Here is a 12,839-nt window from a genome sequence, read left to right as displayed (position 1 = left end):
TTTCATGATATAAACTATTTTTAAAAAAATTACTAGAAAAATCAAATCAATTGCTTTTTCAGTCCACTAGATGGTGCTGAGTTGTTTTCTGGTGACGTCGGCAAAGGTCCCGGGTCAGCGTGATTGGTAGGAAGTTGGTCAAAACAAAGAGAGACATCTGGCCTCACAACGGGGTTAAATCTGCCAACAGTAGCCAGTTATATAACTCTTATATCCTACTTATATAAGTTATAGTTCATATACTGAGTCCACACGTTTGCATTCAGTTTAGTTAGACTATGCAGTAATACAAACAGTTCAGTTTGTCGGGTTCATGCAACATTTATGACATTGTTGGTCAGTCTGTCTGCTTGACAATCCTATTTTGCTGCAATAAAAATGATTGAAGTGAGATGAACAGACTGAAAACTTTATCTTATTCGATAAAACATGTTGACACCGTTTTCCTTTGGGGACATAATTTGAAGTTGAAAAAAGTAATTCATCGCAATATAGGCCTATGTATCGTGATAATATCGTATCGCGGGATCTCTGGTGATTCCCACCCCTAATATTAATATGTTATAATATTAATTTATTTTGATTTCTTCCTTCTTTAATTGAAACTTGAACCGCTTCACATCAGGCAATAGCGAACCCTTTGATATCCTGACAAATACTTTGCACTTGGGCTAATCCCAGTTTTTCAGCAGAGCTTCCGCTGTTCATTCTAAAATATTTCACACGTTATCGAGGATGAACACGAACGAACTCTCCCATTCTCTGCACTCGATTACTTCTGGCTGCAAATCGCGCGCGTATTCTGCGGTCGACTCCCTTCATCGTATATTGTGAAAGATGGATCACTCGGTAGTTGGAAAAAGGGGGTTCTCTGTGTTCTTACACTATATTTTTAGTTTCCTGATGCACATACAGAAGAATAAACCCAAACTACTGCACATTTGCGTCTGATGGACCTGACACAAGAAGCCACCTTTAAGATAAATTTGACTCTTTTAATTCAGTGTTTCACTACCAACATGTATGGAAATAAATATGAAATCTTTATTTTACTATATTGTGTATTATATTTATTGTCTGACACAATTAATAGATCTTTATTCTAAAACATATCAGTATCTGTCTTCATAAACCACCATGGTTACACAACAACATTGCTATTAATAGATCAGGATTTAAACTGGTTTTAAGTCTTGTAGGGCAAGTCAAACTCTCATACTAGTTATTATGATAGTTATAAAGTCTCACGTCTTTGAGGTCCAGTCTAGTGAGTCCACATGTTTGTGACTCCAAGTCTGCTTCAGCTTGTGTGCAGGGTACGAATCCACATCTGGCTAGAACCCTGAAGCATTACTGCCCAAATAAATGTCTACACCTGAACCTTGTTGTTCGGTAGATATGCTGCCCTCGTGGAGTAATTTACAATAGAGCTTAAAACCTGATACCCAGGTTTCAGAAAACTCTTCAAAGTATTGATTCACGGTACATTTTCGTGGTAATCTCATCTAAAGAGCAGTTGGTGCTTTGTGGGGACGTTTTGGTGCCAGTAAACAGAGACAGAGTGAGAGCTCGTGTCTCGCATCTATGATGCCGTGCAGGCACGCGGGCTTCCCTTCTCTGTGCTTTGATTGTGGCCCCTTGTCATCAGAAGAAAGTTAAGCCTCACACTCAGTTCATTTTTATTTTTTTGCAATAATATCAACGAAGTATGGCGGAGTCTCAAGAGGACAAGCTGTACAAAGCGGAATATGCCAAAAGCGGCCGTGCATCGTGCAAGAAGTGCAAGGAAAACATAGGGAAAGACTCGCTGAGAATGGCCATCATGGTGCAGGTAACGACGTCCAGACTCATCCGGAGACACATGCTCTGTTAGCTCGCTCACTGCCCGGATGCTAGCTCCTGTGAATTAGCTGGTTTATTCTGCGAATATAGAGAACATTTATGATTGCACGAGAGCGTGAAACATGCAGTTCACAGTGTGGTTTCAGTTGCGTTTAGGTTAGGCCCTCGTTAGCATTGTTAAATGTCTGTCATTGTCTGCGGAGTGTTGCTCACAAAGAGCCGCTGAGACTGTCTTAATCTCGGACTCTTGCGAGCACGCATCCTGCTCTTCACGAAAGGGCAGTTTTGTATGTTTTACGCGGCTCGAGGTTATTCTTCAAGACGACAAGCTGCACAATGTCTGTGTGACCATCTGCCTCAGAGGCCAACATATAACAACAGCATTATTAATACATTGCCAAGTCCCCACAGATAATGAATTCACTTAAGGGGCTAGAAAGCTTTTCATTCATGGCCTGTGGAGCAGCTCCAGATCCTCAATTCATCATTTTGTTGCCTATTACGTTTTAATAAGTGGTCATTTAAATCAGCCATTTCATGTGAATCAACATAAAACAATCAAAACTGACATTGGCCACCCACAGTATCTGTTGGGAGTATTTCCATTCTCCCTGGTTGTAGTTTATTGTGTCACCCTTCCCCAAATAAGTGCCCAGCCCACCTGGACATACAAGATGCCAACAGATGGTGGAAGGCTACATCATTTATAACATATATCTTTGCATTGCAATCAAATGTTTTTTAATCCTCCCCACAAAACTTCCACAAAATAAATGTCACACATGCTCATCACTGGTTGACTTATAACGTATTGTGTTTGCTTTTTTGTCCGGCAGTCGCCCATGTTTGACGGGAAAGTCCCCCACTGGCACCACTTCTCCTGCTTCTGGCTGCGAGCGGCGGCTCAGTCGACGGCTGATATCTCTGGGTATTCTGACCTCCGCTGGGAGGACCAGGAGAAGGTCCAAAAGGCCATTGAGAGCGGCGGAGCGGTAGGAGGTCAGTACTCGACATTTAGCATTTAACATAGGTCTTACACAGAGCCTTCTCCATATCTGCCCCCTCCCTCTGGAACTCCCTCCCCAAAAACAACCGAGCTTGCACTGACCTTTCCACATTCAAATCACAAATCAAAACTCACCTGTTCAAAACTGCTTTTAATGTGTGACTATTATTGTGTACTTTGTTTTTAGTGTATTGTTTTAATATATGATGATTTTAATGTAAAGTGTCTTTGAGTGTCATGAAAAGCGCTACATAAATAAAATATATTATTATTATTATTATTATTATTATTATTATTATTATTATTATTGGGTTGTTGAAATATCACATTCCCACACACAACAAGTACGAGCTGTAGTCCCAGTGTGGCTTCATGTAGATGATTTGAAATCTTAAATATATTTGCATAAAATAAGCCGAACTTTATTACGTTCGTCATAAACATACAGGTGCATACATGACATTTGACCTCGGCTTTTAACGCAGCCGAAGCATTTTAGGAGCCGTGGGCTTCTTTGGGTTCAGTGCCTGGCTCAAAGACCCTTTGGCAGAAGGAGCGGGGGGGGGGGTTGAACCGCCAACCTTGGTAAAAGCACGACCCGCTCTACCCATCAGAGCCACAGCCACCCCAATATAAACAACAACAATATTTATTTATTTATATTTATAAAAATGATAAAGTAATATATTTTACTCGATTGCTCTTCCTTCTTGCAGGAAAAGTGGACCAGAAGGGCGGAGCTAAAGGACAGAAGACACTGAATGACTTTGCGGTTGAATACGCCAAGTCAAACCGCAGCACATGCAAAGGCTGTGATCAGAAAATAGAGAAGGTTAGCAGCAACTCAATATGACATATGTATTAGATATCATGTAAGTTTGATCAAGGGGGGATTCTTCCATTAGGGTTACAGAGTCTACGATTCTCTCCTTTAGGATCAGATCCGCGTATCCAAGAAAACGGTGGACGCAGAGAAGCCCCAGCTGGGTCTGATCGACCGCTGGTACCACACGGCGTGTTTTGTGAGCCGCAGGGAGGAACTGGTCTTCAAGCCCGAATACACCGCCGCCCAGCTGAAGGGTTTCAACGCACTACGGGCAGAAGACAAGGAGGAGCTTAAGAAGAGGCTCCCTGCTGTCAAAACCGAAGGGTGAGTCCAAAAAGAAGGGATGATATTATTTTGTGCGGGTTGGGTACTTGGGTACTCAGTGTTTCAGCGTCGTGCCGCATTTAAAGCCTCTCTGGCTCCCGCCGCCCTGCAGCACGTGAACATTGCCTTGAAGGCGTCTCTGAACGGCGTCATCGTGTACGCATACAGGAAAGGGTTGACGGCCGAGTTGGCATGTGACAGGATGATGGCAGCGAGGAGCAGCTCCAGCGGCACGGGGCAGCGTGGGCAGAGAAGCAGGAAGCAGTTGATCGTGTGCAGGGGGATCCAGCAGACGGTGAAGAGGAAAAGAACCAGGAAAAGGGAAGTGGCCGTCTTCATCTCTCGGCGCATGCCGGCCGCAGTCTGTCCCGCCCCTCTGCCGCCGTGCTCCGCTGCGATGCGCTTCACCTGCCGCTTGACTGTGATGAAGATTTGGGCGTAGATGAGAAACATGATCACCAAGGGTGCCAGCACACACGCAAAGAAGTTGAAGTAGACCATGTAGGTCATGTCCACCACCGAGACAAAGAAACAGTAGCCTGAATCGGGGGGCGTCTTGTGCCAGCCCATCAGAGGCACGAGCCCGATGAGAAAGGCCAGCAGCCACGTGGTCAGGATCACCAACGCGGCGTTACGAGGCGTCATCACCGCATTGTAGCGGAAGGGCATGAATATAGCTACGTAGCGCTCCACCGCCACCGCCAGCAAGCTGAAGATGGAGCTCTGGGTGAACATTATCAGAACACTCAGCATAAGCAGACACGGGTAGAGGTTGTGACGTGGCAAACCAACGCCGGTTAGGATGGCGCAGGGAATGGCAATCGTGCCCACGCCGACATCGGCGACCGCGAGCGAGACCAGGAAGTAGTTGGTGACGGTGCGTAGCTTGCGGTCGAGGCCCACGGCGGCGCAGACGAGCAGATTGCCGATTGTGGAGAGCAAGGCGATGACGAGCTCAGCCGCCATGTACGACACGTTCGGGGAGATCGCCAGGTCAGCGGGCGGAGGTGAAGGAAGGGAGGAGGAGGTGTTGGAGGAGGATGGAGTGGAGGAGCTCTGTAAAGGCTGCAGGAAGGGAGAAGAGGGACGGGATGAGCTTACAGTTTGGTGGAGAGTGTAGAGGTTCAGCAGTGCTGTGGTGTTCTCCATGGTTGTCCCTAAAGAAAGCAGTAAGATTCAAGTTAGAAGTCAAGCTCAACTGCTCAGTCGGGCGATGAAAGCAAACTAAAGTTACTCACCAGTCTACTGCAGGATAGCGCTTCTTAAAACAAGTGTTGTTACTCAGTAAACTAAAGAGTACGTCATCGTTATTCTGACATCCTGATAATGCTCACACTTGTCCTCACATTGAACATCTAATGCTCTGTTTGAACACAACTGAAAGATGCTTCTTTATAGAAGTCCCTTCTTCCCTCTTGGCATCAGTATTGTCTGATAAGGGACGTTTGTCTTGTTTTGTTGTACTACAAAGGATCAGACCGAGACTGGCTGCTACTGGATGGTCATTAACTGATGCCTGTGTCTGGTCTCATGGGGAGGCTAATGAATAGTTCTTGTCAGGGCAGATGATATCAGCATTGACACCTGGGATTGTGGAGACATGTACCTGCTTGTGTGTGTCTATTCAGTGATGGGGCTCTAATTAATTTCCCCTAATGAATGAAGGTGTCAGACTCGGGCTTGTTTGTTCCAGTGTCCCTTTTGGCCTCATTTAGGAAGTTAATTTGGATGTTTTTTTCTTCTTCTTTTCTTTTTGTCCATGCTGAATTATTAAAAAAAGAAAACAACAAAAGTTTGGAAGAAAACTTTTTGGACCTTGTTTGCTGTTACAGGAAGCGTAAGGCTGATGAGATGGATGGAGCATCAAAGAAACAAAAGAAAGAGGAAGAGGAGGAGAAGAAGCAGCTGGATGAGCAGTTAAAGGTACTTTCTCTTCTTCTTTTAGTTCTTATGTTGCAGAAAACATCACATTCTGATTGGCGGCCATGTTTTTAATATGCTGCTCTGTTTGTTTCTTCTTCTTTTTTTTTGTTTTTGCATCCGCAGAACCAAAGTCAGCTAATTTGGGGCATTAAGGACAAGCTGAAGAAGTTTTCTTCAACCAATGATATGAAGGAGCTTCTGATTGCAAATGGCCAAGAGGTTCCCTCTGGAGAGTCGAATGTAGGAGAGCCTCTTCTTATTCAACTGCCACTGTATTCAAAATGAAATGACATTCAAAGGAATCCAGACAGCTGTGTTGAGGGAGAAAGTGTTGTTGTTGTGTGTAACGTATACGCGACTAACTGTCCTACTTGATGCAGCTGGAGTTACTGTTCCGTGATCAGCACATGTGTGTTGTTTACAGGTGGTGGACTGCCTGGCTGACGGCATGGCTTTCGGTGCTCTTGAGGCCTGTAAGGAGTGCACGGGCCAGGTGGTGTTCAAGGGCGACGCTTATTACTGTACAGGGGACATCTCAGCCTGGACAAAGTGTGTGTTCAAAACCACCACACCCATACGCAGAGACTGGGTCACCCCCAAGGTAGGTCGCCTCCTCTCAGGGCTCCTCTTGGTTCCTTATCGGGTCGATGTTTTCATGCTGAATCACCGCCTGTAGCCTTGAGCAGCTGAATTATGGTTGGAAATATAGGTTTTTAATTTGTCCTGGTGATTGAGCTAAATCTCTACCAATTACTTACATTTACTATTTGGAATATTCTTTATCATTTTAGGAATTCCACGAAGTTCCCTTCCTGAAAAAGTTCAAGTTCAAGCGACAGGACCGAGTTTACCCGAAGGAGGCTCCGGCCCAAACTCTCCCCAAAGCCAAAGCAGAACCCTTGGCGAGTGCATCCAGTGCCCCGACCGAGCGACTGCCAGAGGGAGCCCCCGCAGGTCAGTGACCGCACCTGAAGGAGCGCGTCGGTATCCTGCGCACGTTGAAATATTTAGCTATATCTGTAATATCTGTGTCTATCCCGTAGACAAACCTCTTACTGGTATGAAGCTGTTGTCTGTGGGCAAGCTGACCAAGAACAAGGACGATCTAAAGGCTGCTGTGGAGGAGATGGGCGGGAAGATTACCAACACAGCCAATAAGGCGTCCCTCTGCCTCAGCACCAAAAGTGAGCTACCCGTCAAAAATTGCAGAGTTACCAACATGTGGTCCAGCGAGCGGCATCGATGTAATATTTCCAGCGTTTCTGACCTGCCGTCTGTATCCCACCTGCTTCTTCCTCCTCCATGTTTTCACAGAGGAGGTGGAGAAGATGAGTAAGAAAATGGAGGAAGCCAGGGAGGCCGGCGTGCGCGTGGTCTCCGAGGACTTCCTCACAGACATCAAGTCGTCGGGTAAAGCCCTCCAGGAACTGGTCTCCCTGCACGCCATCTCACCCTGGGGTGCAGAGGTCAAGGTTGAGGCACAAGCTGCGTCTGCAGCCTCTAAGTCTGGAGCGCTGGCTGCCAAGAGCACAGGCAGGGTGAAGGAGGAGGAAGGTAAAAGATACTTATTCAGCTGTTATTTTATTGTTTTGGAGGGGTGATTCATCTGGACTTGTGTTATAGTATTGGACTCTTTGGTGTATATTTATGAGTAACTCATCTACATTATTCCAGGTGGTAACAAATCCAAGAAGATGAAACTCACGGTCAAAGGAGGCGCTGCTGTGGATCCAGATTCAGGTAGTCACGAGGAGCACCCTGCATTGAAGACGTGTCTCTGTCCCTTTTTTTATTATCTTCTGACATGGACTGGTGATTTTGATTTCCTAGGTTTGGAGAACAGCGCTCATGTGTTGGAGCAGAGCGGGAAGATGTACAGCGCTACGCTGGGCCTCGTGGACATCGTCAGAGGAACTAACTCCTACTATAAGTTGCAGCTGCTGGAGGATGATGTACAGAAACGGTCGGTGTGACTGAAGAAAATCATTTCACTTTCTTTTCTTATTTGTTCAGAGGTTATTAAAAGCTTCATATTCCACCAGTCATCCTGCAAATTTCACTTGGCTTGCTTGCTCCAGTGCAGTAGAACTTTTTCATTTTTTCCATTATTTTGCCATAATTGTAGAAATAATAATTGTATCAGAATGATCATTCTACCTAGACTGTCTCTGACATTGCCCTTCTTCCCTGTATGTCCAGATACTGGGTGTTCAGGTCATGGGGCAGAGTGGGCACCACCATTGGAGGCAACAAGCTGGACAAGTTTCACGACAAAAACTCTGCACTGGACAACTTCCTGGGTGTCTACAAAGAGAAGACGGGCAACGAGTGGAGCTGCTCCAACTTCACCAAATACCCCAATAAGTTCTACCCACTGGAGATCGACTACGGACAGGTACATACGTCAACACGCACTCGAAACCAGAGAGGACATATGCGACGGGTTTTGTTTTGTTCTGTATCTGAATCGGCTCTGCGGTGTTCTTGTTTCTTGACAGGACGAAGAAGCAGTGAAGAGGCTGACGGCCACCGCCGGCACCAAGTCCAAGCTGGCCAAGCCCGTCCAGGAGCTGATCAAGTTGATCTTTGATGTCGAGAGCATGAAGAAGGCCATGGTGGAGTTCGAGGTAAGACTCTTATTTAGTTTTGTTTGTGTGCATGTACGTGTGAGATAAGAACAATGTAGTTTTCCTTTTATTGATGTATGTATTACACTGTAAAAGAAAAATCCACATGTCCATCTCAATAGAGCCTCATTTGAGCCTCACCAGTGTGTGCATTCATCTTCTGTGTCCCGCCTACGTACGTCTTATCGCTCCTGTCCCGTCTTCAGATTGACCTCCAGAAGATGCCCCTCGGAAAGCTGAGTAAGAGGCAGATCCAGAGCGCCTATTCTCTCCTCACTGAAGTACACCAGGTCAGCACTGCTTCTCACTCTTTACCTCTCTATTGGGATTCCTTGTGTGGCGCATTGCAATCCACTCTTAAAACATTCAGTTCCTTTTCCTGTTTCCCTTTTTTTCAGCTCGACACTTGTGAAGCACAGTTTCTCCCCTGACCCATGCAATCTTGTTATTACTGATCGCTTTGTTTCCTCTTTAGGCTGTGTCAGGTAGTCAGTCCGAGGCCCAGATCCTGGATCTCTCCAATCGCTTCTACACCCTGATCCCTCACGACTTCGGCATGAAGAAACCTCCACTGCTCAGCAGCCTGGACTACATTCAAGTAAGGACGCAAATACCGCATCCCACTGTACAGTTCTGTCTCGCTTTATAAATGTGCGGAGTACCAATGCATCTCACAACATCCACATACATCACTGTTCAGGCCAAAGTTCAGATGCTGGACAACCTGTTGGACATTGAAGTGGCATACAGCCTGCTGAGAGGAGGGGCCCAGGACAATGAGAGCGACCCCATCGACATCAACTACGAGAAGCTCAAAACCAAGATTGAGGTGAGGAGTGTAGTTCCACGTTTTTACTCTTTCGTGCTTATGGACGGTTGTATTTTCTCTAACAACAATGTCCAGCATGGTCATTGTATGAAGAGGTTATGTATGGAAATATTACAGTATTCTATATATTTGTTGTTTCACAGGTTGTTGACAAAACTACAGATGAGGCTGAGATCATTAGGCAATATGTTAAGAACACCCACGCGGCCACACACAACACTTACACACTTGAAGTGCAAGAGGTAAGTCAACGGTTTGACAACCGCTTCATTTGAATTCTTAGTTTGTAGAAGTCTTTGTTTCTAATTACTGATTCAACCACAAACTGAATGTAAATTATTCTACAATATGTGCATTACTGTTTATATCTACTGTATGTTTTGTTATCCAGCCTAAATTACCATCTCTCTGCGTTTCCTGATTTTTTTATTATTTTTTTTTATTCATTTTTCCCATCCTGTAGATCTTCAAAATAGTTCGAGAGGGAGAGCGCCAGCGGTACCGCCCCTTCGAGGAGCTACACAATCGCCAGCTGCTGTGGCACGGTTCTCGTGCCACCAACTACGCCGGCATCATGTCTCAGGGTCTTCGCATTGCCCCTCCAGAGGCCCCAGTGGTGAGTTTGTCTTTGTGGTTAGGCTGAGTTCAAGTTTGAGGGGACCCAAAAACTGCTTCAGCCACTATGTCACACATTCACTTTCTGAAATAAACTTTCAAATATTCCGTCATGTTTTTAAGTTTATTTTTCTCCTTTTCAGTCCTGTGTTATATTGCCGTTTTGCTTCATTTTCTCCAGACTGGTTACATGTTCGGTAAAGGTGTGTACTTCGCCGACATGGTGTCCAAGAGTGCGAACTACTGTCACACCTCCCAGTCTGACCCTGTAGGCCTCCTACTGCTGGCCGAGGTGGCCCTCGGCAACATGTAAGTGACAGTCAGAGTTCTTTAAAAAAAGAGAGCCTGAATATCAACCTTTTCATGTGCTTTATGTGTGATGATAATATAAATGAATGTGTGTTTTTTTTCTTTTTTAATGCAGGCATGAATTGAAGAAGGCGTCCCACATTTCAAAACTACCTAAGGGCAAGCACAGTGTCAAAGGTCAGAAAACTTTAGTCACATTTTGTTTTGATGATCCGTGGGCTGTTTGGGATAGCTTAAAGGCACAGTGTGTAGAATTTAGTGGCATCTAGCGATGAGGTTGCAGATTCCGCCGCTCAATCCTCCATTTTCAAGACTACGCTAACGTAAGCCACCGAGTGCAAAACCATGCTAATGCCGTTCATTTCACTCAGTGGCCATCTTTAACCATAATAACACTACCGGTAATTTAGGAATAACGGAAGACAGACGGCAGCTGACGGTACCACGGTTTTGCACTCTACAGGTTACATTTCCGCAGTTTCAAAAGCGTGTTAGAGAGCTACGGTGGCCTTCAGGTAAAGTAAAAGTGTTATTGGCCCTCTCTAGAGCCGGGTTTTGGTTTGTCTGCTCTGGGCTACTGTAGAAACATGGCGGTGCAACACGGCGGACTCCGTGAAGAGGACCTGCTCCTCTAGATATGAGCAGATATGCAGAGCTTATTCTAAGCTAACAGAAACACAATCATTCTTAGTTTCAGGTGATTAACCACTTATGATAATATAGTTATTAATATTCTATTTCTGCTAATATATGCTCCTAATTCCTACACGCTGTGCCTTTTTTAATAAAGTGTTATTTAACTGATGTGCATAACTTGTTTTGTTGAACATTGTCATTATCGTGGTCGGACATTTGGCAACTCAAGAGCCTCGTGTTTATAAAACATCAAAGTTTGAAAAGACTTTCATTCATGAACTCTTGTTGTTCTTGCAGGTTTGGGCAGATCTGCTCCTGATCCAACAGCATCTGTCACTTTGGATGGCGTGCAGGTACCTCTGGGAAAAGGAGCCAACACGAACATTGATGACACAAGTCTCCTGTACAATGAGTATCCTTCCACACTGACCACCTGGGTTATGACTTTTACAATAATCTTTCCAAATTACCCCGTATCTCTCCTGCTTTTCCATATAATTACGTATTTAGTAGTTTGTTGTGTGTGCGGAGTCGAAGACTAAGGCAGTTCTTGACATTAAATAAACTGACTCAAGTTAAATTTATAATTTATATATAATGTGTACAGGTTTAGCTGTCACTGCTGAGCTTTCGATTTTACGCTATTACCAAGTTCACATCACACGAAATTTAGCCTCAATTTGGACTCATGTTTCTGATCTAATTTCAAAATAGGATTGATCTTGGATGGCTGGTTTAAAAGCTGTAGTCAGCATGTCTTGTCTTTAATGTGAGACGGGTTGTTTTGTAACCTCCCGATCATGATGTAGAACACTGAGGAACCAACGGTGTTTTATACCAATTACAATTAGGTATTCTGGCATAAATTGGATCATCTATTTCTGTTCCCCTCATGTCTGTAATTTGTGAAATGTCCTCTTATTTCACGAGTCTTTGTTTTCCTAAGCTGCTGCTCCTCCAGGTACATTGTGTATGATGTGGCCCAGGTAAACATGAAGTATCTCCTGAAGATCAAGTTTAACTACCAGACGTCCCTGTGGTGAGAGGCTTTGTCCAGACCCTCCTTCAGTGAAAACTAAAACCACTGTTGCCTCCAAACGCCCAGGCTTCATTCGCTGCAACAGAAAATATTTGGTGATGGAATGATGCTCTACCATGCTTTACAACGGGCAATGGAAGTCTCAAGACACTTTATTGCTTTTTTCATCCGGTTTAATAGCTGGCAGTCTTCCTTAGTAACACATTAGGTACTTAAATACCTACTTCAGTTGCTCATACAAGAGACAAATCACAGTTCAATATTGTGATTGAAGCAAGCGGTGCACACTGCATAGAAAGGTTTTGGTTTAGACATGAACATCAGAAAATGTTTGTAGTTTTCACGTGGTTATCTTGAATTTGAAAAGTATCTTCATTCTTAATTACACCTTTAGTTAATTAAGGTTTAGTCCTGCAAGTTTAGAAGGGATTTTCTGCAGATGTACACAAACATTTTGTCAACTGTTGGGTTCAAAGATACTGTACAAGGTTTGACGTGTATATATTTGTTTTGTTGCTTGTCTCTCAAACTGTCTTCCTTGCTGAAAATGAAAAATGTGGTTCGTGGTTTTCGCAAATTATTCTGCAAAAGAAAGGACTGCGATGTTACGCGCCACACTTTTTCTTAGTGTTTTTCTCGCTTACCTCAAATACAATAAAATGTTTTCAAAAGGTCATGCCTGCCTTTGTGTATCATTATTTTGTTCCACTGCATGTTGGATACAATTTCAAATTTGGATTTGATTACAGTGTGAATATAAATGTAAATTGGCATGTCAAGCTTTCAAAGTTATGAGATGCTGGATTTGTTTCCCGTAGGGCTTTCTCCTTTTCCCAATTAACCCTTGGGCAGGTCAGAGTCAG

General features: G+C 44.3%; 2 protein-coding genes across 3 annotated transcripts; one reads left to right on the top strand and one right to left on the bottom strand.

The window, feature by feature from the left end:
• Positions 1–1,641: 1,641 nt before the first annotated feature.
• On the top strand, positions 1,642–12,643 carry parp1 (poly (ADP-ribose) polymerase 1). 2 transcript variants are annotated; one of them, XM_079291509.1, is made up of 23 exons: positions 1,642–1,831; positions 2,679–2,841; positions 3,565–3,680; positions 3,784–3,998; positions 5,831–5,921; positions 6,045–6,161; positions 6,415–6,522; positions 6,713–6,875; positions 6,965–7,105; positions 7,236–7,475; positions 7,596–7,661; positions 7,752–7,884; positions 8,121–8,316; positions 8,420–8,548; positions 8,755–8,838; positions 9,024–9,146; positions 9,249–9,377; positions 9,521–9,619; positions 9,841–9,993; positions 10,174–10,301; positions 10,417–10,478; positions 11,235–11,349; positions 11,899–12,643. In XM_079291509.1, exons 1-23 carry the CDS (start codon positions 1,709–1,711, stop codon positions 11,978–11,980), a joined length of 2,976 nt encoding a protein of 991 aa, XP_079147635.1. In that variant the 5' UTR covers positions 1,642–1,708; the 3' UTR covers positions 11,981–12,643. The 2 variants fall into 2 exon arrangements, with proteins under 2 accessions (XP_079147635.1, XP_079147634.1); XM_079291508.1 differs by having other exon boundaries at positions 6,346–6,522.
• On the bottom strand, positions 4,062–5,147 carry adorb1a (adenosine receptor B1a; the record flags this gene model as incomplete). The annotated part of the gene is made up of 1 exon (XM_079291100.1): positions 4,062–5,147. One exon carries the CDS (start codon positions 5,145–5,147, stop codon positions 4,062–4,064), a length of 1,086 nt encoding a protein of 361 aa, XP_079147226.1.
• Positions 12,644–12,839: the final 196 nt, after the last annotated feature.

The sequence above is a fragment of the Melanostigma gelatinosum genome (assembly GCF_949748355.1).
Source record: "Melanostigma gelatinosum genome assembly, chromosome: 19".
In the NCBI taxonomy this organism is placed as follows: Eukaryota; Metazoa; Chordata; class Actinopteri; order Perciformes; family Zoarcidae; genus Melanostigma; species Melanostigma gelatinosum.
The sequence above is the reverse complement of the archived record's forward strand: the minus strand, read 5'-3'. Positions and strand labels throughout refer to the sequence as shown.